The 26,884-nt window shown below is 56.5% G+C and overlaps 2 protein-coding genes and 1 long non-coding RNA gene across 3 annotated transcripts in view; 2 read left to right on the top strand and 1 right to left on the bottom strand.

Moving 5' to 3' along the window:
- The first annotated feature begins 220 nt into the window (after positions 1-220).
- Positions 221-3,861, top strand: LOC308346212. The gene is made up of 4 exons (XR_013967151.1): positions 221-346; positions 622-840; positions 2,179-2,339; positions 3,549-3,861. It is a non-coding gene; the product is annotated as an uncharacterized lncRNA (long non-coding RNA).
- Positions 3,862-5,742: 1,881 nt separating this feature from the next.
- Positions 5,743-7,254, top strand: MESP1 (mesoderm posterior bHLH transcription factor 1). The gene is made up of 2 exons (XM_080809474.1): positions 5,743-6,576; positions 6,898-7,254. Exons 1-2 carry the CDS (start codon positions 5,869-5,871, stop codon positions 6,970-6,972), a joined length of 783 nt encoding a protein of 260 aa, XP_080665600.1. The 5' UTR covers positions 5,743-5,868; the 3' UTR covers positions 6,973-7,254.
- Positions 7,255-12,425: 5,171 nt separating this feature from the next.
- Positions 12,426-26,884, bottom strand: part of WDR93 (WD repeat domain 93) — a gene marked incomplete at its 5' end in the record, with an annotated part of 48,282 nt that continues 33,823 nt past the window's right edge. The window contains 6 exons of the mRNA XM_080807660.1: positions 12,426-12,780; positions 20,535-20,733; positions 21,067-21,223; positions 21,936-21,999; positions 24,344-24,557; positions 26,352-26,471. Coding sequence (XP_080663786.1) covers positions 12,684-12,780; positions 20,535-20,733; positions 21,067-21,223; positions 21,936-21,999; positions 24,344-24,557; positions 26,352-26,471 — 851 coding nt within the window. The 3' untranslated portion in view covers positions 12,426-12,683. The remainder of the gene's footprint in view (positions 12,781-20,534; positions 20,734-21,066; positions 21,224-21,935; positions 22,000-24,343; positions 24,558-26,351; positions 26,472-26,884) is intronic.

Raw genomic sequence — 26,884 nt, forward strand, 5'->3', positions numbered from 1 at the left:
GACTTCACCCAATTTTTTTTTTTTTAAGGAAGGAAGCTTGTTTCATGTTTTTTGTTTGTTTGTTTGCTTGTTGTTTTTTTTTTTTTTTAAGCTTTTATTTATTTATTTATTTGAGCCTGATGCAGGGCTCTATCCCAGGACCCTGGGATCATGACCTGAGCCGAAGGCAGAGGCTTTAACCCACTGAGCCAACCCGGCACCCCTGTTTGCTTGTTTTTAGGAGTCAGTGGAGTCCAGGGGCTGAGCTGGGGCCCTGGGCCCCAGGGGCGAAGGTCAGCCCAGAATAAGGCAAGTCCAGGAGGAGGCGCGGCCTCCCCTCCGACAGCCCTGGGGCTCAGGACAGGAGGTGAGCCTGGCATGGTTTGCTCCTGGGCCGCAGGACCGGCTAACGTGGGGATGTGGAAGAGCGAGTCTGTGCCCCCTCAATGTCCCCGAGTTTACACGGGCACAGCAGCCAGACGGGGCCAACCGTAGTGAGTCAGTGGTCCTGCCTGCACAGGGAGAGGCAGCATTTTGCATTCACAGAAAGTAAACTGAGGGAGGTGGCCACACTCCCCAAGCTAATAACCCGTTTGCAGTGTGAGAAACAATTGTCCCTAAATGTCAGCCTTGGCGCCACAGGCCGCACCTGGCAACGTGGAGGGCAGCGAGGCCAGAACGAAAGCTTCCCATAACCCCCCAGCAGTGAGAATGGGGTCAGTGCGAGCGAGGGCTGACGCTGTGTGGCTTCACGCGCTTCCGAAGCCAGCCCCGCATCTCCGGTGCCTGGTGCCCACCAGGATCAGCCCACCCACCGCACCCAGGCCCTGGCTCTAGGACAGAGGCCCCTGACTCGCGGAGGTAGGTGTGCCCTGCTCATATCCCGGGACCCCGGGTGGCTGGGCAGTGCCCTCTGCTGGTGATGGCTGGGAATTCACGGACCCTGGTGTACTCCAGTGGACCCAGGGTCAACCCGCTGGCCTGAGGTGGGAGCCTTCCAAGCGGGGCGTACAGTCTCCCGGAACATCTCAGGAGGTGGTTGGCAGGTCTAGACTCCATTTTACAGTTGGAGAAACCAAGGAGCCATGTGACAGGACCCCCCCCCCCACCCCCGACCCCATTCACACAACTGCATCTCCGCTTTGGGCTGGTTCAGCTCCCTAACCCCTTCCTGCCTTAGTTTCCCCACATCACACCATAAAGCTTAGCTCCTCCTCCACTTGCCCAGATGAAGCAGAGGAGCGCAAGTGTGACTCTCCTAAGAGCGGCGCCGTCTGCGTACCCTGGGTTCTCAGCCCCCCTCCCAGAGCAGAGATTGTGCATCTCCCCAGGAGCCTTTCCTGGAATCTGCCAGATCTCTCTCCTTTCTTGCCACCCCCTCCCTCCTCATCACCCTCTGCCTCCTGGGACTCCCACTGGCTGCCCATCCAGCTGACCCATGACCAAGATAATCAGATTACCTTGGGTCCAGAATAATCCATTCCATATGGCTTGCCAACTCGGAGGCTCCAGGAGCTAAAGGTGTGAGGAAAGGGGGTGATCTTGGGAGGAAGGGGCTCCCTGGGAGCCTCAGGGGCCTTAGCTGGGGAAGGAGGGAGGTGGAGGAGAAGTCGGGCACCTTCCTGCTGAGCCCCTTGACTGCTCTGGGACCCGAGGGGACCACGGCCTCATCCATCTGGGACCCACGGGGGCTTAGGGTCCCTGCTGGGGGGCTGGGCACTCCCCATGCCTTTTCCACTCTTTGGGTTGGGGCGTGGCCCCGAAGGGGCTGAGCTTCATAATTCTGGGGCAACTGTACTTTTCGCACCCACATTCTCCTGCTCTTTCCCCCGGGGGGCTCTGGGGTGTGAAAAGTACACTGAGAGTGCCCAGCCCCCCAGCACGGATCCTAAGCCCCGGTGGGTCCCGGATGGATGAGCATGGAAGCCTTCTTCTATCTCCACGGGTCCCTGTGACTTGTAACAAGATGTTATGGGTGTTTGGGGATTCTGGGGGAGTCTCCCCCACACCAGCACCCTCTCTCGGGGCAGCCTGTAGGAGACAAGGAGCCCCTCCCGTCTTCCCGAGGAGACAGGACCGGTGGTGGGGAGGACAGAACACAGGCTTTGACCCAGGCCGAGGCAAAAGGGTCCCAACTCGGCCCCTGTTTGCCATGTGACACAGGACCACCTCTCCACACCTCCGTTCCCTCATCTGCAGAGGGAGGCAGTGACACCCACATCACCGCAGGACAGAGAGCTGTGACCCAGCCACGCCCAGCGCGGTGCCAGGCCCAGGTGACAGTAGCAGACGTGACCACGGCTGTGGCCGAAGGCCAGTCCACGCAGGACAACTGGATCCTTATGATGTCAACACGGAAGGTATTACCCCGTGGCTCAGGAACACAAGCTGGGGCCTGAGGACGGGGAGTGAGTTCCCCAGGGGACGCGGGCGGTGCCTGGCAGGCCACGCTCCAGAGGGGGTGTCCTAGGCTGTGTCAAGGCGGCCACTTGTTAATAGCAGCCCCCCGCCTCCCAAGGCCTTGCCTCTCAGGCTGGTGCCGGAGTATGGTGGGAAGACCCTGGCGTCGGGGACACCTCCGTGAGGAGCCTCCTGGGAGACGCCCCTGCAGATGCTAAGAGCTGCTTCCCTCTCCTGGGGCCTCTGGCTCCGGCGGGGACAGGGATTAGGGGCCACAAGAGGAGTATTGACATAGCACCTTTGATTAGCACTCCTGTGTCAGAAGGGCTGGCCGGGAAATGAGAGCGCGGAGGCTGGGAGGTGGGAGGCGGCTGCATCCAGGACCCCGGCCTGGGCCCGAGGCGCCGGCTGAGGCTTCTTAGCAGGAAGGCTGAGACCCAGGCCTCGTATAGAGCCCGATGTGCTCTACCCTGGGTCCCAGAGGAGGCCGCCCTGTCCTGCCTGCCCCCACCCCGGCCAAGGGCCCCAACTGAACTCTCACCTCTGCTCAGTGGGGCTGCCCCCAGGCCTCATTTCCCAGCCTTACACGTTGGCAGGCGAAGGCAGGCTCGGGCCAGGGGAGCGGGAGCTACTGGCTCCGGCACTTGTCAAAACACAGGCCCCTGAGGTGTGAAGGCCTCACCCCGGCAGGAGGGCCTGCAGGCCCTGCCGCCCGGAGAACTCATTAACTGGGGCAGCTCCCAAATGAGCCCACAGGAGAGGCTGGCTGATAAGGAGATCAAAGGTGAGAGAGGCCTGGGGGAAAGGGAAAAGGCGACTGGCAGAAGGAGGTAGAGCCCAGGCTCCAGGTTGCGGGGTGGGGGGGGGGGCAGGCTGCGGTGGGGGTGGGGGGGGTGTCCCTCCTCTGCCCCATCCTGGCTGCAACAGGCCCACTGGCAATGTCTCTTGCACACGCTGGCCTTGGACCCCTCCCACCCAGGGCGGCAGCAGGAGAGGGAGGGACTCCCTGGTGGTGGCCTCCGGGCCGAGGCCCCCCAGGTTGGGGCGGAGGTGACCTGCCATCTGCTGCACCTCTCTCATGCACTTTCTGGGGGCTCTTTGCCTCCACACTCGCCTGGGGGACTTCTGAGCCCTCCCCCAGCCTGACAGCAGAACTCCTCCTGTCACAGGCGCTCCATCATGGTGTCTCTCCTGCTCAAGGCCTCTCAGTGCCTCCCAGGCAAGGGCCCAAGGAGGTCAGATCTTCGGTCCCCAGTGTGCGAATCCTCAGGAGCCGGAGCTGTGTTTAGGATAAACAGTCCGCCTCCCACACATATGGCCTGTTGTCCAAAACGTGTCTGGTTGATTCTGTGCTGAATAAAGAGTCATTCCAATGCCGCACCAGTACTGGCGGTTTCCCCTGGCCCGGGAACTGCAGGCCCCAGAGACAGGACGGTAATGAACTTCGTTAGACCCTGGTGCTGCTTGGGCTCTGGACTTTCTAGCCCTGGGCACGTATTGCATTCTCAAAGAGACGACAATGAAACAAGAGGGTGGCCGATTGCCTGGGCGTTTTTGGTCCTTCTGAGTTTTGTCAATAGTTAGCTGCAAAGTGGAAATCTGAATCATGTGGGAATTGGAGGGATTTTTCGGACATTCAGAAGGTTGGCCGCAGGGTGCCCAGAGCCCTCGCGGATCCCACCCCTCCTGCCCGACTTTACTCTGCACCCCGTCCCACCCAAGTGTATGACACGCTCTAACCGTTGCCAACTGTTAGTCCCCTCGGGCCCAGTGACATTGAAGGGGCCCAGCAGCTGGGCTGCGACGCCAGGTTCTTGGCTTGGATCTGGAGCCTGAGGAAGGCATCCCTTGACAAGGATCCGAAAGGCTCAGACCCCACTGACAGCCTCCCGCTGAGGATAGGCCCTCCTGGAGCAGGCTCTCCTTGGAGTAGACGGGTCTACAGCACGGGCCAGAGAATGGGTTCCTCCCCTTCTCTCCGAGGGTGGGCTGGCATTGCCTCTCCTGGATGTGACCATGGGCATAAGAATTCTGGGGCTGCTGGGACAGACCGCAGAAGAGGCCAAGGGCAGTAGAAGATAAGAAATGAGGGGAGGCGTGGTGGTGAGCAGAGATACCCACGGGGAAGGTACCAAGTCACTTGGCTGCCTTTGCTACAGACCAGCTCACCCATCCGTCTCAATGGGCTGGAAGCCATGGGAGAGGGAGATGGGAAATATTAGACCTCTCGCACTGAAAGATGTGAAAGACTACTGCTCTTGAAGACACGATGCTAGACACCAGGTACTTCAGGGTCTAGGCAGAGGACAGACATCGGTGCACAAAGTAGCTATTATGACAAGGGACAGACTCAAACTCCTGAGGGGTCAGGCAGGCAGCATAGGTCCTCTGAGATTTCCTACATAGACAATCATATCGTCTATAAGTGGAAACAGTTTTATTTCTTCCTTTCCAGTCTGTATGCCTTTTATTTCTCTTTTGTTATTGCACAAGCCAGGCCCTCCAGGACAATGCTAAGTAGCCGCAGGTAGGAGCAGACATCCCCGCCTTGTTCTCGGTGTTACGGGAAAGCATTCAGTCTGGCGCCGTGGAGTACCATATTAGCCTTGGGTTCTTTGTAGATGCCTGTTATCAGGTTGAGAAAGTTCCCCTCTGTTGCTAGCTGGCTGAGAATTTTTATCATGAAGGGGTATGGATTTTGTTAGATGCTTTTTCTGTGTTAACGTCCGCTCACATTTCAGGGGCAAAGTCTTCTCTGCCTGCCCCCAAGTGGTGCAATGCCAGCTAGAGGCCAGTGGTGGCGGCTGCTGGCAGCAGGCCAAGCTGGATCCTGCCAGGCTGAGGGTGTCCTGGAGGGCATCAGGCTTCCCCTCCTCCAGCTCCGACGGTCTGGCAACTTGACCAGATCTGGCTAGCTTGTTGGACTGGGGTGGGATAGTTTCCTCATATTGCCTCCTGGGTCCCACGACCACCACCACTGGGTAAGGCCATGTCCAGGAGCAGAAATGGGTTACTACTGCTCCTCTCACCTCTAGCAGGGCCCCATTCAGGGTTCCCATCCTGCTGATTCTACAGATCTGGTTGCCGCATGCCCCAAGGCTCCCCATTGTAAACTGGGAACAAATTTGCAAGAAAACGTTAAGAATCTGCATAAGGTCCCAAAAGGTGAAGGCAGCCCAGATCTAGGTCCTATACGTCCAGTTGCCTGACCGCGCTTCCATTTAACCTCCCGAGCTGGCCCAACACGCCAGGCAGCTCGGGCCACTAGGTGCAGACAAGAGGCCCGAGCGGCTGGGCCAGGTGCCCTTGCGAGGACCCAGGTGAGGCCAACCTTCGGCACCCCCGTTGGTTCAAAGGGTCAGGCCCCGCCCCCTCCAGGCCCCGAGCCCGCTTTGAAGTGCTGATGCGGCCTGGAAGGGGCCACTTCACACCTCGGGCTCGGGATAAAGCGGTCGCCGGTCACCGGCTCCCAGACGCGCCACCGCCGCCATGGCCCAGTCCCTGTGCCCGCCGCTCTCCGAGTCCTGGCTCCTCTCCCCGGGATGGGGCCCCGCTCGACCTCCGCCGCCCTCCGACAGGGACTGCGGGTGCTCCCCGGCCTCGTCCCCGGACTCCTGGGGCAGCGTCCCGGCCGGCAGCCCCGAGCCGAGCCCCGGGCGGCCCGGCGCCCACGCGGTCCCCCGAGCCCGGAGCGCGGGGAGGCGCGGCGCCCGCGGCAGCCGCCTGGGCTCGGGGCAGCGGCAGAGCGCCAGCGAGCGCGAGAAGCTGCGCATGCGCACCCTCGCCCGCGCCCTGCACGAGCTGCGCCGCTTCCTGCCGCCGTCCGTGGCGCCCGCCGGCCAGACCCTCACCAAGATCGAGACGCTGCGCCTGGCCATCCGCTACATCGGCCACCTGTCGGCCGTGCTGGGCCTCAGCGAGGAGAGCCTGCAGCAGCGGCGGCGGCGGCGGCGCAGCGACGCGGCGACACCTCGGGGCTGCCCGCTCTGCCCCGACGGCGGCCCCGCGCAGGCGCAGACGCAGGTGCAGGCGCAGGTGCCGGCGCGCGCCCCGGTCCTGGGCTCCGCCGCGACGTGGGGGTCCTCGCCCGCCTGTCCCGCAGCACTAGAGGCCCCCGAGCCTCGAGACCCGCCGGTGCTTTACGACCAGGCGGCGTGTCCGGAATCGCAGGCAATGGAGCTGGACCCCTCGTCTCCGGTGAGTACCTCCTTCCCGCGCGGGACTCCCTCCCGGCGCCGTCGTGGGCGGCGCTACCTGCTGTCCGCGTGCCGCGCGCCCAGCTCCCCCTGCGGGGCCACTCGCTCCTCGGCACCCCCACCGGCAGCCTGCCTGGCCTGCGTGCTGTCCCCAGTAGTGTAACCGGTGTGTCCCCCGGGCGCTCAAGCGGGGCAGGGAGGGAGAGGACACGCCGGGAACAGGGTCATGTTCCCCGCCAAAGGTCCCCTGAGAGGGGAACCCCTGCGCGCGAACACCCACACTGGGCAGCCAGCGCGGATGGTAACTGTTCCCTCCCCGCAGCTCTTTCCTGGCGACGTGCTGGCCCTGCTGGAGACCTGGATGCCCCTTTCGCCGCTGGAGTGGCCGCCCGCCTGAATAGTTGAAGTGAGCCCTGTAACTGACACCCTGTCTGTGAGCATCGAGGCCTTCTTGGCCTCGGCACCTTCAAAACGGCCGCTCTCCAGACTCCCTTTCCTGGGAGGGGGCCCCTGTGATACTGGCATACGCGTTCCTGAGAGGGAGAGCCTGTCCCCACCCAGGACGGTCCTCTCCAGCCCCTCCTTCAATGGAGGGACCCATAGGTAGACCCTGGGAGGCCGGCAGGGGGTGCCTGCCTAGTATGTATTTATTTATTTGTGAATAAACGTGCTGGTGTCCATTGACCGGTTCTTCTTCCTCTACACGGGCACAAAGCTCCCTCTCCCTCTCCAAAGAAGAACCTAGAAGAATCAAGAGGGTCTCTGGCAGTCTTCAGCCCTCAGAGCACACAGGCTCAGGCCCTTTCCTCCTTGCCCCCAGCCCTGGCTTAGCATCTCCCGTTCCCCAAGTTCAGCCTGGAAGGGGGAGTTGCTGCCTATGAGGGTCTGTCCATCTTTTCTTTGAACCTGGTGGGAGTCGGGTAAAACCCAAGGATCTCTGCAGAAAATACGTTGCCATTAGTACTTTCTGTGCATCAGGTCTTTTATACAATTTATACCCAAATCACCATCTTACAGAAGAATAAACCAAGGATGGGCACTCGAGTCCTGATATGAATTCAGAATCTGAGTTCTCATCCCCAGTAGGATTTTGCCAACTCTGCGGTCAGAGGGGACACCAGCTACCAAGGGTTCATGTCTGGCGTCCCAAGCCCTTTCTCCCCCTGTGCTGGAGCATCATGGCCTGGACCTTGGGGTTTTCTCATCTCCTTCACTCTGATTCCTCGCCCTGGTGGTTTAGGGACATAAACTAACATCAGTGAGTCAGTCCTGGGTTCGTGTAACTGTGACCTCCCAGCCGCCTAGCTGGGGTCGAGAGACTCATGGGGGTTGCCTCTGGAGCCACACAGCTGACCTGGAACCACGCTCCTGACTACACTGCTGGGTTCTGATCAGGGATGTGCTGCATGGGGAAGAAGAAAGCCTTGACCCTGGCCTTGCTCAAGGGGTATGGGAAACAGTCAGACGTCGAGGGGGAAGGTGAGGTGGGGCCAGGGGATGTAGCCTTGGCCCAAGGGCCCTCTGTGGATGGGTACTGAGTTCTCCCGTCTCCCTCAAGCATCTTTGAAATACAGGCCTTGGGATTTATTTTTTTATAAGAGATTTATTGAGATACAGTTTATGTACCATCAAATTCAACTTTATAATTCAGTGGTTTTAGTGTATTCATACCCATCACCACTGTCTGAGTTGAGAACTTTTTTTAAAAATAGATTTTATTTGAAGAGAGAGAGAAAGAACACAAACGGGGGAGCAGCAGAGAGAGCGGAAGAAGAAGGCTCCCCACGGAGCAGGGAGCCCAAATGCGGGGCTTGATCCCAGGACCCGACGAAGGCTGACGCTTAACCCACTGAGCCGCCGAGGCACCCCTAAACTGAAAACATTTCCACCCCCCCCTCAAAGAAACTCTGTGCCCATTAGCAGGCACTCCCCCATTATGCCATCCCCCCACCCCAGCACACTCCTGTCCTTCCCGCCTCCATCGATCTGCCTGTTCCGGACATTCTGCGTGAACGGAACCACACAACATGAAGCCCAAGGTGTCCGGCTTCTTTCCCCCGTCATAGCATTTTCAGGGTTTAGCCACGTGGTTTCGGGCATCCGTACTTCTTACCGCCCAGGGATAGTCCCCTGCGTGGACACACCCCCCCGGTCAGTTTAGATGAGGATACTGATAGGTTTGTTTTGAAACCATCTCAGAGATCCTTTCCAGCGCTGGGCTGGGCCCGGAAGGGGGGAGACTCAGAGCGGGCGGGCAGCATGGCCGTGTCATTCAGGCGGCGGGGCGCACCCTGGCCAGCATTTGGCCGCAGAGAGTGGGATCCGAAAGCAGCGGCCCTGCAGGGGGGCAGACCTCACACCTCCGCTGACCACCCCCTTTCCCACACCTCCCCTCCCAGGACCCTAACCGGAGCCGAGTGGGAAGGCCTTTCCAGGGGCCTGGCCAATTTAAGAAAATCTGTTTGCTTGGCAAAGGCCCTGCGGTTTAGGATGGGGAATTAAAGTTATTAGCAAGTCTTTTCACAGGTAAGTGGAGCTCATTGGCCAGCGCCCTCCCCTGGGGAGAGCCTCGCCTCCCTCTCGGAGCCGGCCCCGGCCCGGTGTTTGTTAGCACCCGGGTGTGAATTTTCATTAGCGCGTCTCTGCTAATAAGACCGAGGACCGGGGCTGGGAAGGGCCCCCCGCGCCGGGAGGAGAGCCTGCGTCCCCGCTCCGAGGCACCGGGACGGCCAGCAGCGTCCAGGTACGCGACTCTCAGTTCTTAGCTAACCGGCCTGTGAAAGTGGCAGCTGCGGGGGCCAGGGTGAGGGTGGGAAAGTGGAGGAAGGCGACGCTAAGAACACGCCCGAGCAGATGGCCGGTGGCAGCGTCGGACCGGGCCCCGATGGGAGGGCAGCCTCCCCGGGCGCGCACACGGGTGAACACCAGTCTGTCCCGCGGACGGGGACCCAGGGTACTGCGTAGCGCCCCCTCCATCACCTGAGGCCCTGGCTGGTGGGGGAGGCGCGTGCCTGCGGGGAGGCGGGAGCCAGAGGCCGGCTGAACCCGGGGCAGCCCGGGGAGCCCCCCACCCCCACCCCACGGGCCGCTGGCGGGTGCTGCCTCCTTCCCGAGGAGCTGCGTTCACAGCTGGCCGGGTCAGAACCCAGCGGGCGCGGCCCCACGGAACGGTCCCGCCAGCCAGGCTCCGCGGCGAGGGCTGCAAATTCCAACAACTGACCTCACGCGGTTCGAGCATGGGCGCCCCGGGTGAGGGGCAGGTGTGTGGAGTTAGACCTGTTTTACAGAGCGGGACGCAGCAGCACCGAGAACAGGGAGTTGTTCACAGAGCCGGTACCCAGCTGGTGGGGCGCGGACACCCGTGGCTGGTGGTTGACGGATCGGGTCTCCAGGATCGTCCTGGCAGGCGCGTGTGTGCGCGTGTGTGTTGGGAGGACAGAACCAGGCCCCTCATGCACCTTGGCCCCCGGTGTTCTTGCCCTAGCAGGAAGCTGCCTCCGCCTGCTGAGTGGAGATGTTGCTCCGTCTGAGAAGGCCGCACTGTGTGGGCGCTGATGCTGACAGGCTGCGGCCTAAGGAGGGACAGCTGCCGGTTTCATATTTAAGCCGTTTATTCAAGGGCAGGCTACATGGGTCACCGTATGAACCCCGGGGAAGACGGGGGGTGGTGGTCATGGGTTGTCTGTCGGCGGATGGGAGGTGATAGGACTGAGGCCAGGCTGGGCCTTGTGCACCTGGGTGGCCCACCTGGAGGAGGCCGAGCCCAGACGTCCCTCCGGCCACGTGTTGCCCAGTAGATAGGGTCACCTGTGGGGCACGCGGATGCGCCAGGATTCTGTAACCGCCTGTATGTGGAGGAGAGTAGGCCACCGCTGGGGAGGGAAGCTGGGCCTAACTGCAAAGCCCTGCTTGTCCCGGGGTGAGGCCAGGAGCCATTTTGCCCAGCGCACTCACCAGAGGTCATCCCTGCGTTTGCACAACCCTGAGCGTGATGTGTCCTAAACATGGCACCTGGGGTGCTCCTTTGACTGACACTAGTTCTAACATTCCCCTGAGAAATCCTGAGGTTCTTGGTGCTTCTGAGGGGTTCTGTCACCCAGTGGGCAAGGACCTCTTTCAGGGACCACTGGCACCACCCACTCAGCCCCGGGGGTGCACCAGCCCTGAGTGGGGCTGGGCCACGGGTCCCCAGCTCAGCGCTGCTCAGGCCTCGTCTGCCCATTTCCCAGCACTTTGCGGGGCCTGGGGTCCTCTGCCCTCCTCCCTCTTCCCTCCCATGTACCTGCCGTAGGAGGCTCCCTTTGACTGTCCCAGTTCCCCTCACCCCTCCCTGCTCTCCCCACACGCACTGGGCAACGAGGAGGTGGCCTGGTTTGGGTGGCATGTGACTTTGGAGAGGGAGGATAGAGCCAGCCCAGCACCCCTCCTGCCTTCTTCCCTTGTGACCTGGCATTTTCCTGTCTTCAAACAGCTCCGCCCTCCTTAGTTTGGGTGGGCGCAACCTCCGTGTCCCTCCAGGGATGGGCCCGTGCCACAGGCCTGCAGAGTCAGCCCCTGAGTGGTTCCAGAATGTGACCACATTCAGACCAGTGAGAAGCAGGCTTCGGATTTTGCTGGAACTGTCGAGAAAGGGACACTCGCTATGGGTGGTGGTGGCTGTCACGTTGCCAGCCGAGCAGAGGGCCTCCCAGAAAAGGGAATCAAAACAGATGGAAAGAGAGTCCTGATTTCTCCAACACCTGGACCCAGCCTCGGGGAAAGCATCACACCTGGATTTTTACATTACATGAGCCAACCCGAAAGTTCATTTGAGTTGAGTCTCTGACACTTGCTGATGAACAAGTCTTTTAGGACTTGATCCAGGCTGTTGCAGGCCATGTAACCCGAGTCTCAACTTCCCTCCTGGGAAATGTGGGTAATGACAATATCTCCATCTCACAATGTCACTTGAGGCGCACAGGTTGAGTCTATAATCACAATAGCGTCCCGTAAACCTTCGTTCCCTGCCCCATTCGGAGTGTGTAAGGCCATGGCCCCCATCCTAAGTTTTCCTCCCTCACCTCAAAAGAGAGTGGCCACAGTGCCTGGCGGCTGGAGGAAGAGGGTTCTTGTGAAAGTTGCCGCTGCTGCCGTCTCTGCTCCCCCCGTGGGAGGGCGAGGGACAGAGTGCCTGGGCGGGGGGACCCCTTCCTCTGGGGACATTCTGCGATCAATACCAGCGCCGTGAAGGATGTGTCGTGGCAATGAGGAGCGTGTGTGATCCAAGGGAGGAGAGGGATGGGGACACAAAGGGAGCTGATTGTCACAGACCCTGCCTGCTGCAATCACGAGGAGGCTGGGACGTGTCAGCCACCTGCAGTTCTCAGAGGGGCCACACGGTGTCCTCAAGAGGCAGGCGGAGGCCCTGAGCCGGGGCAACCCTCTGGCCTGTCTGCCTGGGAGGGAAGTTTCCAAAGAAGACAAAGGCACCTCTCCACCCACCCCTCCTGTCTCCTGTCCTCCAGTCTCCCGGCCTCCTCTAGGGTTCCAAGCCAGCAGGCCAGCGGCAGGAATGGCACCGTCCCTGCCTCCCAAGTGCCCTCTCAGGTCCCTGTGACCTCAGGCAGTGCCCAGCCACTCTGAGCCTCCGCCTCTCCGAAGTGACTCCAGCACAGAGAGGGAAAGAAGTGGGTGGGGAGAAAGCGGGCCACACAGCCGCTGGGGTAGCCTGCGGTCTCGCTCATGGGAGCAAAGGGACTCTCCGGGGCCCGGAAGGCGAGTGGTCCTCACAAGGCCCAGGAAACCATTGCCTGGGCCCCGCCAGGGTCTGGACTGGGTGGGAAGGAAGGGGTCACACACCACAGCAGCTCTGGGGGCTGGAAACAGTATCGCTGTTTATTGGGGTGACACATCGTCTGCCTGAGGGCTCTCACAAGCGGCTTAGGGTTGAAGCCCCCCCTCCCCCCCCCCCCGAGCATGGCTCTCCCTTGCTGACGTCCCAGACTGCCAGTCCAGGTCCCTGGGCCTACTGAGCTGCAGTCCTGTCCCCGCGTCGCCTGGCCTCTGGGCACCCTGGGGGGGGAAGCCTGCCTGCGGCCAACCTCCTCAGAGCCCAGAGCAGCAGCCCGGTCACTTCCTGGAGTTCTCTCTTTGGAGAAGCAAGGAATACCTGCGAAGCCGCGTCCAGTGCTCCTGCTCCTTCGCCTTCTTCTCCAGCTTCTGGAACCTGTGGGCCACATCGGTGGAGATGAGAGGAAATCGTGTTGTGCCCTGTGCCCCCCACCCCTCCGGCTCCTTGGTCCCGGGACAGCCCCTGACGGCGCTGCGCTAAACTAACAAACTCGCCAGATGGCACGTGTGCTGCCCGTCGGTGTCCTCGGGACTCAGCCTGGGGCACAGGCCGCCCTCAGAACCTTTACTGCCTGACGACAGGGCCAGTGACCTCAGCCAGGAGCCAAGCCCGCTAGAAGGCACAATGCGCTGGGGGACTCCCGGTCCGTGTGCGTGGAGCACCGTCAGCCACATCGGAATGCCAACACGTCCAGTGATTAAATACTCCTCGAGTATTAGTGTCATTAGTGTCATCATTAGTGTCACCTGGCCTTGACCGCCCCCCCATGTGTACCCACTAACCTTTGTCCCACATTTTTCCTTAAGTTCTTCTTCTTCTTTTTTTTTTTTTTAAAGATTTTATTTACTTATTTGACAGAGGATCACTATTAGGTAGAGAGAAAGGGGGAAGCAGGCTTCCCGCTGAGCAGAGAGCCCAACGCGGGGCTCGATCCCAGGACCCTGGGATCATGACCTGAACCGAAGGCAGAGGCTTAACCCACTGAGCCACCCAGGCGCCCCTCCTTAAGTTCTTTCCAGCATATGTCTTAACTCAGGCAAAAGACCCGAGGGCCACAGCAATCGTGACTGAACCCGAAACTACCCCTCAAGCAGCAGCAACAGCCCAGACAGACTTCCGGAGGCCCAGACCGCCCCGACTGGTTTGCAATTAACCCCCAACTCACGCCTGCACACGTGGACCGTGGAGTGACCCACGGAGGGACAGACAGATGCCTCTACCTCCTTGTAATACTAAAATCTCCACCCAAGGAAGAGCACAAGCCTCATTTATACAACATACAATGTACGCACGGGCGAGTTTCCTAAAGACGCACACGTGACCCTGGGCCCGCCTCTGTGTACAACGACGGGGCTTCCCTGGCTAAGTACTCATCCTAACCCTCACTAAAAGGAACCCAGTCCCCTTGCTCAGGGAGTCACGGCTTTGCAAGTTACTCCCCGTGATCGCCTCATTGGCTGCAAATCAAGCTTCATTCGTGCGACGGCTCACCCAGTGCAGCTTCCTAGGAGGGTTTGGTTACCCTAGTGACAGGTACGGGGGCAAGTGCAGGGAAGACCCGAGTGTACAGGAACAGCCCCGGTTCCCCCCGGTTTCCTAAGGGTGACAGGAATGAAGGATGTTTATAATCTGAGGCATTTCAGTGCCGTCAAGGTCAAATGTAGGGAGAACCCGGGAGGGGTCCACCCTGCCCGGGGAGTGCTCCTGGAAGATCAGGCGTCTGAGTTGGGTCTTTTAGAAAGTAAGAGGTTAATTAAAAAAAAAAAAAAAAAGAAAGAAAAGCAAATGCACGTTCAGTACAGGAGAGTCAGAGAAGCCCAGGATCCACCCCTCATTCTGCACGCAGAGGTGGCCACTGGGAGCGCGCGGAGGACGCCTTCCTTCTGGGGAAAGGGGTGTGGGCTGCTGGCCAGGTTCCTGCCGCGGCCTGCGTGCACCGAGGGTGTCAAAAGAGTCCGGGCACGCGGTGGGGAGGGCTCCTTCTGGGGAGAAAGGCAGCGATTGCAGCTTTGGATTTGTTTCAAGGCTCTGTCTGCCAAGGCACATCCACGCGGAGACATATCTGGTACTCAATGCACTAAAACATGTTTTAACTTGAAAAAGTAGCCTATACGTTGCTTATAACGAAATCAGAAAATCCAGGTGGGTATACAATTATAAGCAATCTCCCTCTCACCTCAGATCCTGGCTTTCCCTTCCCAAAGCAACTGTAATTAACGGCTCCCTGTAAGTCTTTGGAAATTGCTTACACACGTACAAGCATAGACATGCATAAAATCTTTTTTTTTTCTTTTCTTTTTGGCCCCAGACTATTGTGCACCCCCCGGTTTGCACTGGAAATGTATCCTAGAAACTGCTTCCAGGGGCCCCTCACAGATCCACCACCTTCTCTCTAACAAGCACACCCGGGGCTGAAAATCCTTTGTTAATGCCTTCCAGACCGCGTGAACCGTCGGTGCCTGCAGTGGGAGCGCAGGGAGGAGGCTGAGTGTGTGCAGGGTACACACTCAGGCTTTGAACCCACACTGCTTGTGCCTCGCTTACAAGCTGGTGACCCTGGGCGGGCGATTTGACCTCCGTCAGCCCCAGCTTCCTTCGCTGTGCAGCGGGGATAGTAACCACAGTAAAAAATAAAATTATGCCTGCAAAGCACTTAGCATAGTATCCGACCCCGGGTAGGTGCTCAGGGCACATTAACAATCATGATACTTCTTGGGGCGCCTGGGTGGCTCAGTGGGTTAAGTCTCTGCCTTTGGCTCAGATCATGATCTCAGGGTCCTGGGATCGAGCCCCACATCGGGCTCTCTGCTTGACAGGGAGCCTGCTTCCCCCTCTCTCTGCCTACCTGCTTGTGATCTCTCTCTCTCTCAAATAAATAAGTAAAATCTTTAAAAAAAAAAAAATACTTCCGCTGCTGATGAATTAGTGGGAGTGAAATTTCTGGCTCAGGAGGTCAAAACAACATGACTTTCATAGACCACCCTCCAGGAGTGCCTGGCTGGCTCAGTTGGCGGAGCGCATGGCTCTCAATCTCGGGGTTGTAAGTTCGAACCCCATGTTAGGTTTAGAGATTATTTAAAAATAAAATCAGAAAAGAAAACAAAAAGTGACTGCCCAAGAGGCTGCTGAATAGATTGGACGAGGGCAAGTTTGAAAAGGAAGCCAGAGAATAAAGCCGTTTGTGTGTTAAGACAACGTGGGTGATTTGCAACATATACTGTGGCACGGAGAAGGCCTTTCTCTGTGGTCTCATGATAAGTAACGCTGGCCTTTACTGTGTGTGCCGTCGTGTCCCATGTGGAGATGTGGCCGTCACTCATTCCATGCACGAAGACCTGAGGCCTGTCCCCTCCCACAGCTAGAGGCCCCCGGTTTGCGCCCCAGGCCTACTGCACGGCTTGTGCCCTGAATTTGAGGCTCTTTACACCTGCCCTTCAGCAACGCCTAAGGGAGAAGATGGAAAACTCCAGCGACCTGAGCCTCGAAACTTCTGTTTGGCTGCATAAGCAGCCGCATTTGCAGCTAGCCAGACAAACCAGGAAAAAAATTGTTCGTAACACAATGACACAGAACTTTCAAAATCGAAAGAGGATAAACTCATGCTTGGGAAAAAGATCCAAGCCAAGTCACAGAAGGAGAGAGAGACATGTACAATGTATGTAACAAAGGCTGCAAAGTGTCCTTCGTTTCCAGATGAAAATAGTGATGGGCTATCACTTCCCGCCTGCCCCACCCCTGGTTCCCTCGGCCGTGGACCTGGACTGCTGGGTCAGCCCCGGAGCCCACCTTCTGGCAGAAAGCCGGCTGTGGAGAACCCTGCATCTCTCTGGGCTTTGTATTCACAGGGAATGACAGGAGAGAGAGAGACAGAGACAGACAGGGGAGAGACATAGAGAGGAAGGGGCACTCTGCTTCTGTCTGCCTCCTGGTGTCCAGAGATCGCTGTCTTGTGATCAAGTTTGAGCCAGCCAGAGAGGGCCGACTCCCAAGCAGGGCGGGGAGCCAGCAAACGGTGCCTAGAGACCCGGGCTGGAGGAGAGCAGAGGCCAGGCCTCGGGGAGGGGGGTGGGGACACGTATTTGGAGCTAACTGACCTCCTTTTAAAGCCCCAAAGGCAGGCTCCCTTTCACACAGACTGTTTGTAAAAGTCCCAAGTGTAGGTTTGGTGAAAACAATTTGGACAGAGTATTGCAAGTCCGAAACTTTGACTCGATTGCCACATAAACCCATTGCCTTGAAATTTCACTTATTTTTAGCACCAGTGAAGCTGTTTCAGACACGAGGAATGAAAGGGAGGGGGAAGAGAGGAGATTAAAATTGGGGGGACACACAGGGGCCTATATGAGAAACTGCAGCAGAAGTGTGTTAAAGTCTAAGTTGTGGGCATGTGGCTGTTCAGTGACTTTTTTCTCCTCCAACCTGCTGTATGTTTGAAATTTTCCAAAATAAGGGGCACCTGGGTGGCTCAGACCGTTGAGTCCAACTCTTGATTTTGGCTCAGGTCATGATTTCAGGGTCATGAGATCGAGCAGCGTGGAGCCTGCTAAAGTTCTCTCTCCTTCTCCCTCTGTCTTCCCCTGCCCACCCCCACCCCGTGTGCACTTTCTCTCGGGAGGAAGGAAGGAAGGATGGACAATTTCAAACTAAAATGTTGGGGCAGGGACTACTCTTTGGGAAAACCCCAGGTATCAGACCTCAGAGCAGGAGAACAGAAAAAGCCTTCTTTTAATCAATGTTTCCCAAATTCTTGCTGGGACCCAGTTTGGAAAGTGGGTTGCCATGAGGGATATAATTCGAACACTGTGATCAGGCCCAAATAAATGTTCCTTCAATCTGGGCTGGCCACAACCACACAGTGTGATCCCTCCCAGCTCCTGCTGGGTCCCAGGACCCAGTGAGCACTTCCCTGAGCTTTTCTATTCCCAAGCTCCCAAGCCCTGGCCCCTGATGTCCCACCTGGTCGGCCCCTCCAGCCTTCTCCCCTGCAGAAGGTTTCCCCAGGAGCCAGTCCTCTCCACCCCTCCCAGCAGCTGTGGGGCCTTCCCAGGGAGAGGCTGGGGTGTGGGTCCTAAGAGCTAAGCTGTGTTGATAAGGAGGGAAGACATTAGGAAAAGAGGCCCTTAGAAAAGTCCATTCCCACGAGAACCGGAGGAGGTCAGGGTGGATGGACCTTGTCCTTACGAGAGCAGACCCAACCACAGGGGAGTGGAGAACTATACTGTAGACACAGCCTTTCCATGGAAATTACATAGGCATTAAAAACTGTATTTATAAAGAGGATTTTCTTAAAAAAATAATGAACTTCTATTCTGGAGCAACACAAGCGAGACTTAAAAACTGATCGTGAAACAGGGTCTCAACTTAGTAAAAACACCAAAGGGAAAACTTGAACCTGAACTAACAGATTAACAGCCCTGCTAGGGTTTTTGTGATGGACTGTGAGTTATTAAAAAAATTTTTTTGCATTGTCCTGTTTTCCAAATTTCTACAAGTGCATTTATAATAACTTCTATCAGAAATAGTGAATAATTTTTTTTACAATGGGGAAGTACTTAGTTACAGTAGTAGTTCTGCTTGAAGCAAATTTCAGGGGCTCAGTAGGGTTCCTTCCGCGGGTGTCTAAGTTCTAATCTCTACTCATACCTTGGCCAAAGGTGGGACTTGTCCATCAGGGACTGAGGCAGCCTGAGTTGCCCGGGCCCTCCGCTACCAGGCAGGAGGTGAGCCTCCCAGTGCTGGAAATGTGGCGCCGGGGGCCGTTCCCCCAGGTGGGGCAGCCAGCTGGCTTCCGGCTCAAGTGGGAAGGCTCACCCTTTCCAGGCCAGTAAAAGAGGGGAGTCAGACTGAGAGGCAGAAATGGAAACAAGCTCCTTAAACAAGGGGTGCTCTGGGTCTCGTCAAGAAAGAGTTGCAGATACTACACAGCCATCAAAAAGAATAAAATCTTGCCATTTGCAACGATGTGGATGGAAGTAGAGGGTGTTATGCTAAGTGAAATAAATCAGAGAAGGACAAATACCATACGATTGCACTCATGGGGGACTGAAGAAATGAGACAGATGGCTATAGGGGAAGGGAAAGAAAAATAAAATAAGATGAAAATCGAGAGGGAGGCAAACCATAAGAGACAAACTCTAGGAAACCAACTGAGGGTGGCTGGAGGGGAGGTGCGGGGAGGCGGGGAAGGGGTAATTGGGGGATGGGCACTAAGGAGGGCACCTCCTGTAATGAGCACTGAGTAGTATACACCACTGGTGAATCACTAGTTTCTACCTATGAGACTAATTCAAAAATTTAAAAAGGAAAAAGCTCCAGAAATCTCCACGCCAGGACCTCCCCTGAGAACAGTCTCACTACAGCCATGGCCTAAACTCATAAGCTTCACTTCTTTTTTAACTGATATTTAAAACTTTCCAAAATAACTTTTTTGTTTTGTATTTTTTTTTTTTAGAAAAGCTGCAAATAGGGAAAGTACAAAGAAAGAAAATCACACATACATCATCACCCAAATATAACTACCGTTACTATGGGTATACACACTTCCAGTCTTCTTTTACTCAAAATCAGGATTATACTGTAAATAATATTTTATAACCTCTCCTTATCTTTTACTTAGAAAAATTTCAAACCTACAGAAAAGCTGCAAGTAGTACCATACACCTGTATTCACCACCTGTGAACATTTTATCTGTCTGTCTGTCTCTATGAATATTGTCCTGGGTTTCACGGGTTGTTCACATTTTCTCTTTCTCTCTCTAAATGTTTTCCTGGTCTGCTTGAAAATAAACTAGACTTCATGATGTTTCACCCTTAAATTATTCAGCTGCATGTCCTCAAAACAAGTCAAGCCATCAAGGGTTAAAAGAAGATGCCTCCCTGGGAGGAGGCACACTTAGTAAATCTTGGTAATTCTTCCATCAGGGGAAATGTCCCCTGGCCCCTTCCTTGCTGTCCTCCCCCAAGACCCAGAGACCATCCCCGGCTCCCGACAGGGATGGCCCTGCTTCCCTCTCTGGGATGCTGAAAGCCATAAGGTCAGCCCACCATGCCCAGGAAGGAACCAAGTGCAGCTGGTAAAAGCCATCATGGGGGCCGTGGCGCCACCTGGCGGTGGTGTCTAGAGTTGCCCGGGCACGACCTGAGACTAACCCAGCGTCATTCTTGGACCTACCATTGAGGGACAACCCCGTGCCCAGCCCTTGACATGTATTAGCTCTCGAATACCTACACCACCTGCGGGCCAGGCATCGTGGAAGAGCCCACAGCACAGTCTGCCGCACCGTGGGCGTACCACACATCTTTTTTGAATTAAGGAGGAAACTGAGGCTCTTGGAGGTTAAGGGACTCGACAAGGTCTCCGGGCTAGTGAGCGGCGGGGACGGCGAATTTCAGAGCTGAGTACCCTGCTGGTCACTTCATTGCTCTGGAGGCAAGAGTGAGGAGATCACACTGGAGAGATCACAGAGTCCCAGAGCGGACGCTACAGAAGGCCCCGGAAGGAAAGGGACTACTCGAGTCCCCCCGTCTGTTGTGGTGAGAATCCAGGGCTCCACTGGTGACCCTGTCCCGCTTAAAGTGCACGGTCCAGTCTCGACACAAATCAACAAGAATTTGCAAGCCGCCAGAAATTGGTGGTGAATGGGAGAGAAGAGAGACCTGCTTCTCCAGAGCGGACAGAGCACGGTTCACGCTGCTTCTACAGCGGAAAGGACTGTGGACAGAGTCCCGGTGGCACCGCGACAGCGGACAGGGGAGAGACGCAGGACCTCACCATTTGTCCAGATGATGGTTAAAGCAGAGGGGAGCTTGGACCAGGGGCCGGCAAACCGTTTCTATAAAGGCGTGACAGGTCCTATGGTGTCTGTTGGCAGTGTCAGCTCTGCCGCTGTGACACACGAGCAGCCACCGGTAAAGACCTAACAAATGGGCCTGTTCCAGCCTGAATCCACTGCTCCTTTTCTACCAAGCTGAACGGGAACGGGGGCGCAGCTCCCGGGCTAGGAGAGGGTGGGGTTCCCTGCCGGCAGGGGCTCTAACTGCTGGACGGACCTTACCATCAAACGAACGCCACTAGTCCTCCATCCAGACACCCCCAGGGGCAGGGGTGGGAGGCAGACCCAGCACTCTACCTCTTCTGGAGGAAACTCTGGCATCTTTTCTCCAAGGGCAGCACCTGGGCAAAGGCCGCGTTCTCGGTCATGTCAGCTTCCGGAAGGGTGTGATTTTTTGACAGGTTTTCCAGGAGTGGGTAGGCCTCGAGGTTGAAATAGAAAACAGAATTCTGGATGTCCTTGGTGTTGCTGGATTCACTTTCGTCGGGATGGTCTCCTGAGATGGAACGAGAGGGCCAGCACTGTGACGGGATGACCTTCTCCGTGGGCTGGGCGGGCACAGGGGGGGCTGCTCTCTCTTGGTAAGGCTGGCTCACTGGGACTGAGCTGTGAGGGGCTCACTTGATCTAGAATAGGGAGATTCCAGAGAAAAAACCTTGCCTCGTGTTTTAGCTAAGTGCCTAGGGAGGGCTGAACAGCCTCGTCGTTCTGGCCTGTGGTGTGGGGTTGGAGAGCGGGGAAGAGATCGGGCAGTGTCACCCTGTGTTCTGGGAGGGGACGGAGAGTGTCGGGAAAAGAGCCAGCAGGCCACAGGGTCCCCCTCCGGTACCTCGGAGCAGGAAACACGGGTGTTGAACAGACACGACAAACAAGGGCTTCCAGGGGACCGCCAGACGGTAGGTTCTGGGTAGAGCAAAGGCGCAGATGATCTGAGGCTTGGCCACATCCATGAGCTGTACAGAGCCGTTCCCGTAGAAGATCAGCAACTGGGAAGCAAAGAGATGGTGATGGGGACTTCTCTGTCGCCTCCATCTGGAGTCAGAGAAGCAGCTGGACGTTACAACCGGCCACGGAGAGAACTGATTTGCTTTCAGGCACCCAGTGAGGCTCAGGGAGCAGAGAAGTGCGTGTGTTTCCTTCTCTGGAGGTCCCTGCAGCAACAGGACCTCCTCCAGGTGCTGGGTCTGATCGTGGGGGGCGCTTCCCCCTTCTGCCCTGGCTTCTAGTTCGCCAGCATCCCACCCCACCCTGCTGAGGCGCCGGCCCTCCACGTGGATTTAGTGCTGCCTCTGTGTACAAACCCTTTCCTTCCGTCCTCGGGGACCCCATTCACTCCAACGGCCCCTCCTGGCCTGAGATCTGAGCCAGACCTCCTTCCTGCCTGGGCTCCTTCCTCCCTGTAGATGGGCATGCGAGACGTACCCCGATATCATCCTCTTCCAGCTGCCACACCGTTTCCTCTCCCCCAGACTCAAAAGTCCAGCATCTGTCCTTGTCTCCTTCACCCCCTCTTGTCACCGCCTCCTGAAAGCAGCTGCTTTCCGCTGTGCACCCCAGCAGGGCAACGACTTGTTCCTTCATCCCCAGGTAGCCCAGAGCTAGTCCAGTGTCTAGCACTTGACCCGCCTTTGACAGGTAGTTTTTGAAGGACAAATGACCACGTTTACTGAAGAGGAGTGAGGGGCACAAGGAACCTACCATGCCGGGTAAGGCTTGGACGGGGGCCACTGCACAGATGGCCTCATCCAGGTGCTTTATAGGCCTGCAGGAAACAAGACACATGGCCAGTCATACAGAGTTCAGGCTATGCTGTCCTCTCCTGGGCATACACCCCAGACACACTCTTGTGTATATAAGCATCAGGAGATATGTCGGACTTTTCGGAGTAGCAAACACTGGGGACAATCTGATTGTCCCCTAGGAGGAGCATGCCTCGTTGCACTGTGTTATACGACGGGCTGCAGTGCAGGTGGGAAAATAACCAGGCCGCGTTCCCCAACATGTGCGACTCCCATGAACAAGGTCGCAAGGAAAGTTACAGAAGAAGCGGCACTGAGAAACAAGCTGGGGAGTATATAGCATAGGATTCCAATTCCAATTGCCCCAAATAATGCGCAGCTAAGTGGTCGGTTACTTGGAGATACAGGTGGTTAATTCTTTTTTTTTTTTTAATTTATTTATTTGTTAGAGAGAGAGAGCGAGCGAGCACAGGCAGACAGAGCGGTAGGCAGAGGCAGAGGGAGAAGTAGGCTCCCCCCCAGGGCAAGGAGCCCGATGTAGGACTTGATCCCAGGACACTGGGATCATGACCTGAGCTGAAGGCAGCTTAACCAACTGAGCCACCCAGACGTCCCCAGGTGGTTAATTCTTACAGGAGAGCCAAGGAATGATGAATTTTGGAAAACAATATTATAGATGGAAAAAGAAACTGGCCGTAATATTTGGCAGCAACTCCCATCAAAAGGTGGAGTCAAGGGGCACCTGGATGGCTCAGGCTGTTGAGCGTCTGACTCTTGGTTTCGGCTCTGGTCATGGACTCATGGGTTGTGGGATTGAACCCCCCTGCTTCGGGCTTCTTGCTCAGCTGGGAGTCTGCTTGAAAGACTCCCTCTGCCCTGCCCCCTGCTTGTGCATGCACACTCGCTCTCTCCATATAGATAAATCTTTTTTAAAAAAAAGTCTTAAAAAAAAGAAAAAGATAGGGGCGGCTGGGTGGCTCAGTGGGTTAAAGCCTCTGCTTTGGCTCAGGTCATGATTCTGGGGTCCTGGGATCGAGCCCCGAATCAGGCTCTCTGCTCAGCGGGGAGCCTGCTTCCCCTCCTCTCTCTCTGCCTGCTTCTCTGCCTACTTGAGATCTCTGTCAAGTAAATATATAAAATCTTAAAAAAAAAAAAAAAGGAAAAAGATGGAGTCAATTTTCCCACTGCTTGATGGTGGATATGGCCACGTGATGTGCTCTGTCCTGTGTGGCATGAGCAGAGGCCTGGAAAGTGTGCACTGCAGTGGCCCTCGCTTGCTGAGGGGGCCTCTTGGGCTGCCTGGTGATGAAGGCCGAGGCAGCCTGCAGGAGTGGCCACAAGGAGGAGAAACAAACGTCCTGGCCAATAGCTAGCAAATGGCCACGTAGGTGAGCGAGGCCACCGAGAACCACCCAGCCCCTGGCCCAGCTGCTGGCAGCCTGGGACACACGAGAGCCTGAGCCAGACCAGTGGAGGAGCCGCCCAGCTGAGCCTCGCCCAAACAGCCGACCTACAGGATCGGGGGTCTGGGGCTAAATAATGAGTGTTTCCTTCAGCCATTAAGTTGTGGGGTGGTTTGTTACATACAGCAATAGATAGATAACTACCCGTGGGGAGGAGAGAGGAGTGTGACTGGGGACAAGCACACAGAGAGCCTTAACTGAATTGGAAATGATCTTTTCTTAAATATTTTATTTATTTATTTGAGAGAGAGGACAAGCAGAGGGGAGAGGGAGAAACAGACTCCCTACTGAGCAAGGAGCCCAATGCAGGGCTTGATCCCAGGACCCCAGGATCATGACCTGAGCCGAAGGCAGATGCTCAACCGACTGAGCCCATCCAGGTGTTGGGGAGATGATCTATTTCTTAAGCTTGATGGTGGGTGCAGGGGAGTTTCTCTTTGCCTCTAGATATACACACACGCGGACACACACACTATATATAGTGTGTATATGTGTATATACACACACACATATATGCATACATATAGGTGTACATATAGATACACCCGAAATCCACACACATACATATTCCGTTGATCATGTGCACACTTAAACTATTTCACAATTTAGAAAAGAAAGAGACCCTTGAGGAAACGGATAAAAGGCTATTTTGGCAGAAATGATGCTCTTCTTGGTCCTCTGGGACACGAAAGGTGTCCCTTGTGCCGTCATACAATTTTTGCAAGACAAGTTTTACATATTTGCCCACATATAAAAGACAGTGGGGACCTTGGAACGCTCATGGAGGGGGGGTGGCGGCTACAGAGCAACGGACTCCCACTGGGGAGGTGGTCTGTGTCCTGTCAGTGAAAGGCGCCCTCTGGCTGGCAGCTCGTTTACCCCGTCCTGCGCTCGAGCCACCCACCTTTCAGCGAGCGCACTGAGGCTGGGTCCTTGGGTCCCTCTGGCTGTCACCAGGTACAGAGAAGAGTCTGTGCACAGCACCACACACTTCATTTGGGACTTCAAGGGATTCTCAGGATACATGTTCTTTCCTTCGTGGACTAAGAAGTACTTTAGGAAGTGGATGCTCTGGCAGGAACAGCCCTTGGGAAGAGCGATGACCCCAAGAGGGAAACCTGGAGAAATAATTGCGCCAGCAGGTCAGAAAAGTGGCGATGATGCAGCCACGGGCTCGGGCTCTGGGACCAGCAGGTGTGTGAGCTATGTGAAGGCAAGATCCAGCCATGAGAGCCCCCTGAGAGTGAAACCAGAAACCCCAAAGCCCAGTGGGAGAGAAGAGCCCCCCCCTTCTGAGTATGGAGAGGTGTGGGGGACAGGGAGGACCAGCCCTGTGGAGGGGGGCTGAGTTAGCACTGGGATGGAAGGAAGGAAGCTACATCCAGCCAGGTCCTGAACCACAACTGACCAGGGCAGGTCAAGGTATAACAGAGGAGGCAAGGGTCGGGGTGGTCTCGGAGAAGGAGAGGGACATATGTGTGTGTCGCCAAGCAATATCCAGAATGTATCAACATCCAGAAAAATGAAAGCAAGCTATTGGGCAAGTGAGCATGCCATTAGTATCACCCTTCTGCCTTTGACATACCTTTTTTTTTTTTTTAAAGATTCTATTTATTTATTTGACAGAGAGATCACAAGGAGGCAGAGAGGCAGGCAGAAAGAGGAGGAAGCAGGCTCCTCGCTGAGCAGAGAGCCCGATGTGGGGCTTGATCCCAGGACTCTGAGATCATGACCTGAGCCAAAGGCAGAGGCTTAACCGACTGAGCCACCCAGGCGTCCTTGACTTTGACATATCTTTAGCTATTGTAAGAACGCTGTGGGTGCAGTAACTCAAGTTCAAGAGGGCCTGGAGCCATGTTCATCTTCCCACCATGTGGGCGGAGTGCCCACTATTGGAAACAACCATGGCATTCTTCAGATGGAAATAAGCCAAGTGAGGAAGGCACTTCACTGGCTTGACAGAAGCCTCCCTGAGATGGCCACGAGCCAGGGCACCATCCCGAACTCTCACTGACGCATGGGCTCGGAGTGCTGCCGGGGAGACCCCTACTCCCAAATGAAACACATATCCAATTACAAAAGGGCAAACCAGTGATTCAGTCATCCCATCTAAGAAAGTCTGGTAAGAGGGAGACACTCCCGGGGCGCCTGGGTGGCTCAGTCGGTTAAGCGTCCAACTCTCGGTTTCAGCTCCAGTCATGATCTCATGGGTGGGATGGAGCCCCAGGTTGGACTCTGTGCTTGGTGGGGAGTCTGAGGCTCTCTCTCTCCATCTCCCTCTGCCCCTCCTCCCCACTCTCTCTTAAATTAATTAATTAATTAAAGGGAGACACTCCCTTACATCCTGATCAACTTAGGGCATGTAGGCACCGCTGATTTTCTGCACCTGCAGAGCTAGACCCAGGACCCAGGACTCTAGCAAGTTACCGCCCACCCAGAATAGTTGCTGGTCTTGCACTGGCCCCCTTTGAGGTCTCTTAGTTTCCATACCAGTGAGGTTCCCGCTGACCAGGGAGGGGGTAGAATGACAGGAAGGAGGACTTGCTTATTTTGAGAGCTTGGGGGAGACGGGGAGAGGGCTGAGGCTGCCATGGTGCCACACCCGGGGCCGGAAGACACTTCCTCCCCAGAGAGTGACAGTGAGGAAATGGACAGACTTCCAGGCACTGGTCCGGTGCGGGGACGGAGCTGGTACTCAGTAAACGCACAGGGAATGGGAATTGTCCGCACATATTAAGTTCGATAAATGTCTGTTGAATGAGTGAATGAGGGGAAGGCAGGACTAGCTCCCCAAGGTGACTTAAGAACATGGAGTAACTAACAGAAGACCCCGAGCCTACAGGAATTCCAGCGCTCCCAGACTCTCGTTACCCAGAGGCCCATCCAGGGGTTAGGCAGACACGGGGGCTCACCTTCAGCCAGGTCCAACAGCGTGAGCACGCCATCCTCGCAGGCCAGCGCTAGGTAGGTGCAGGTACAGCTGAGCTGGGAGACTGTAATGGGCGCAGCACAGGGCCACACGCTCTCTGGGTCTGCGGGGAGGACACCGCATGCTAGGCTGTCCCCCAGCCTCCGCCCCCACCCAGCACCTCCACCTGCACAACCCGAGACCCAGATGAGTCTGCCTGTCTGGGACGTGGACAGGAGCCGTGGTCTGGGCTCACCTCTCGCTCACCTCTCGGCAATGCTGTCTCCCTCCTAAGGATAAAAGAAGGGGTCACGCTACTGTCCCCCCGCAGCTAACACTGAGTGAGGGCTTACGAGGTGCTGAGCACTGTGGTAAGCCCTTTCCGTGCCTCCTTTCAGTTAATTCTCACAAGGGTCCCGTGAGGTGAGTTCTGTTAGCACCCCTATTTCAGATGAGGAAACTGAGGCAGAGATGTAAGCGACCTGCCCCAGGTCCTAGCCAGTTGGTACAGAGGTTGGTATTGGAAGCCCCGCTCCC

This window comes from Martes martes, assembly GCF_963455335.1.
Source record: "Martes martes genome assembly, chromosome: 7".
Lineage (NCBI taxonomy): Eukaryota > Metazoa > Chordata > Mammalia > Carnivora > Mustelidae > Martes > Martes martes.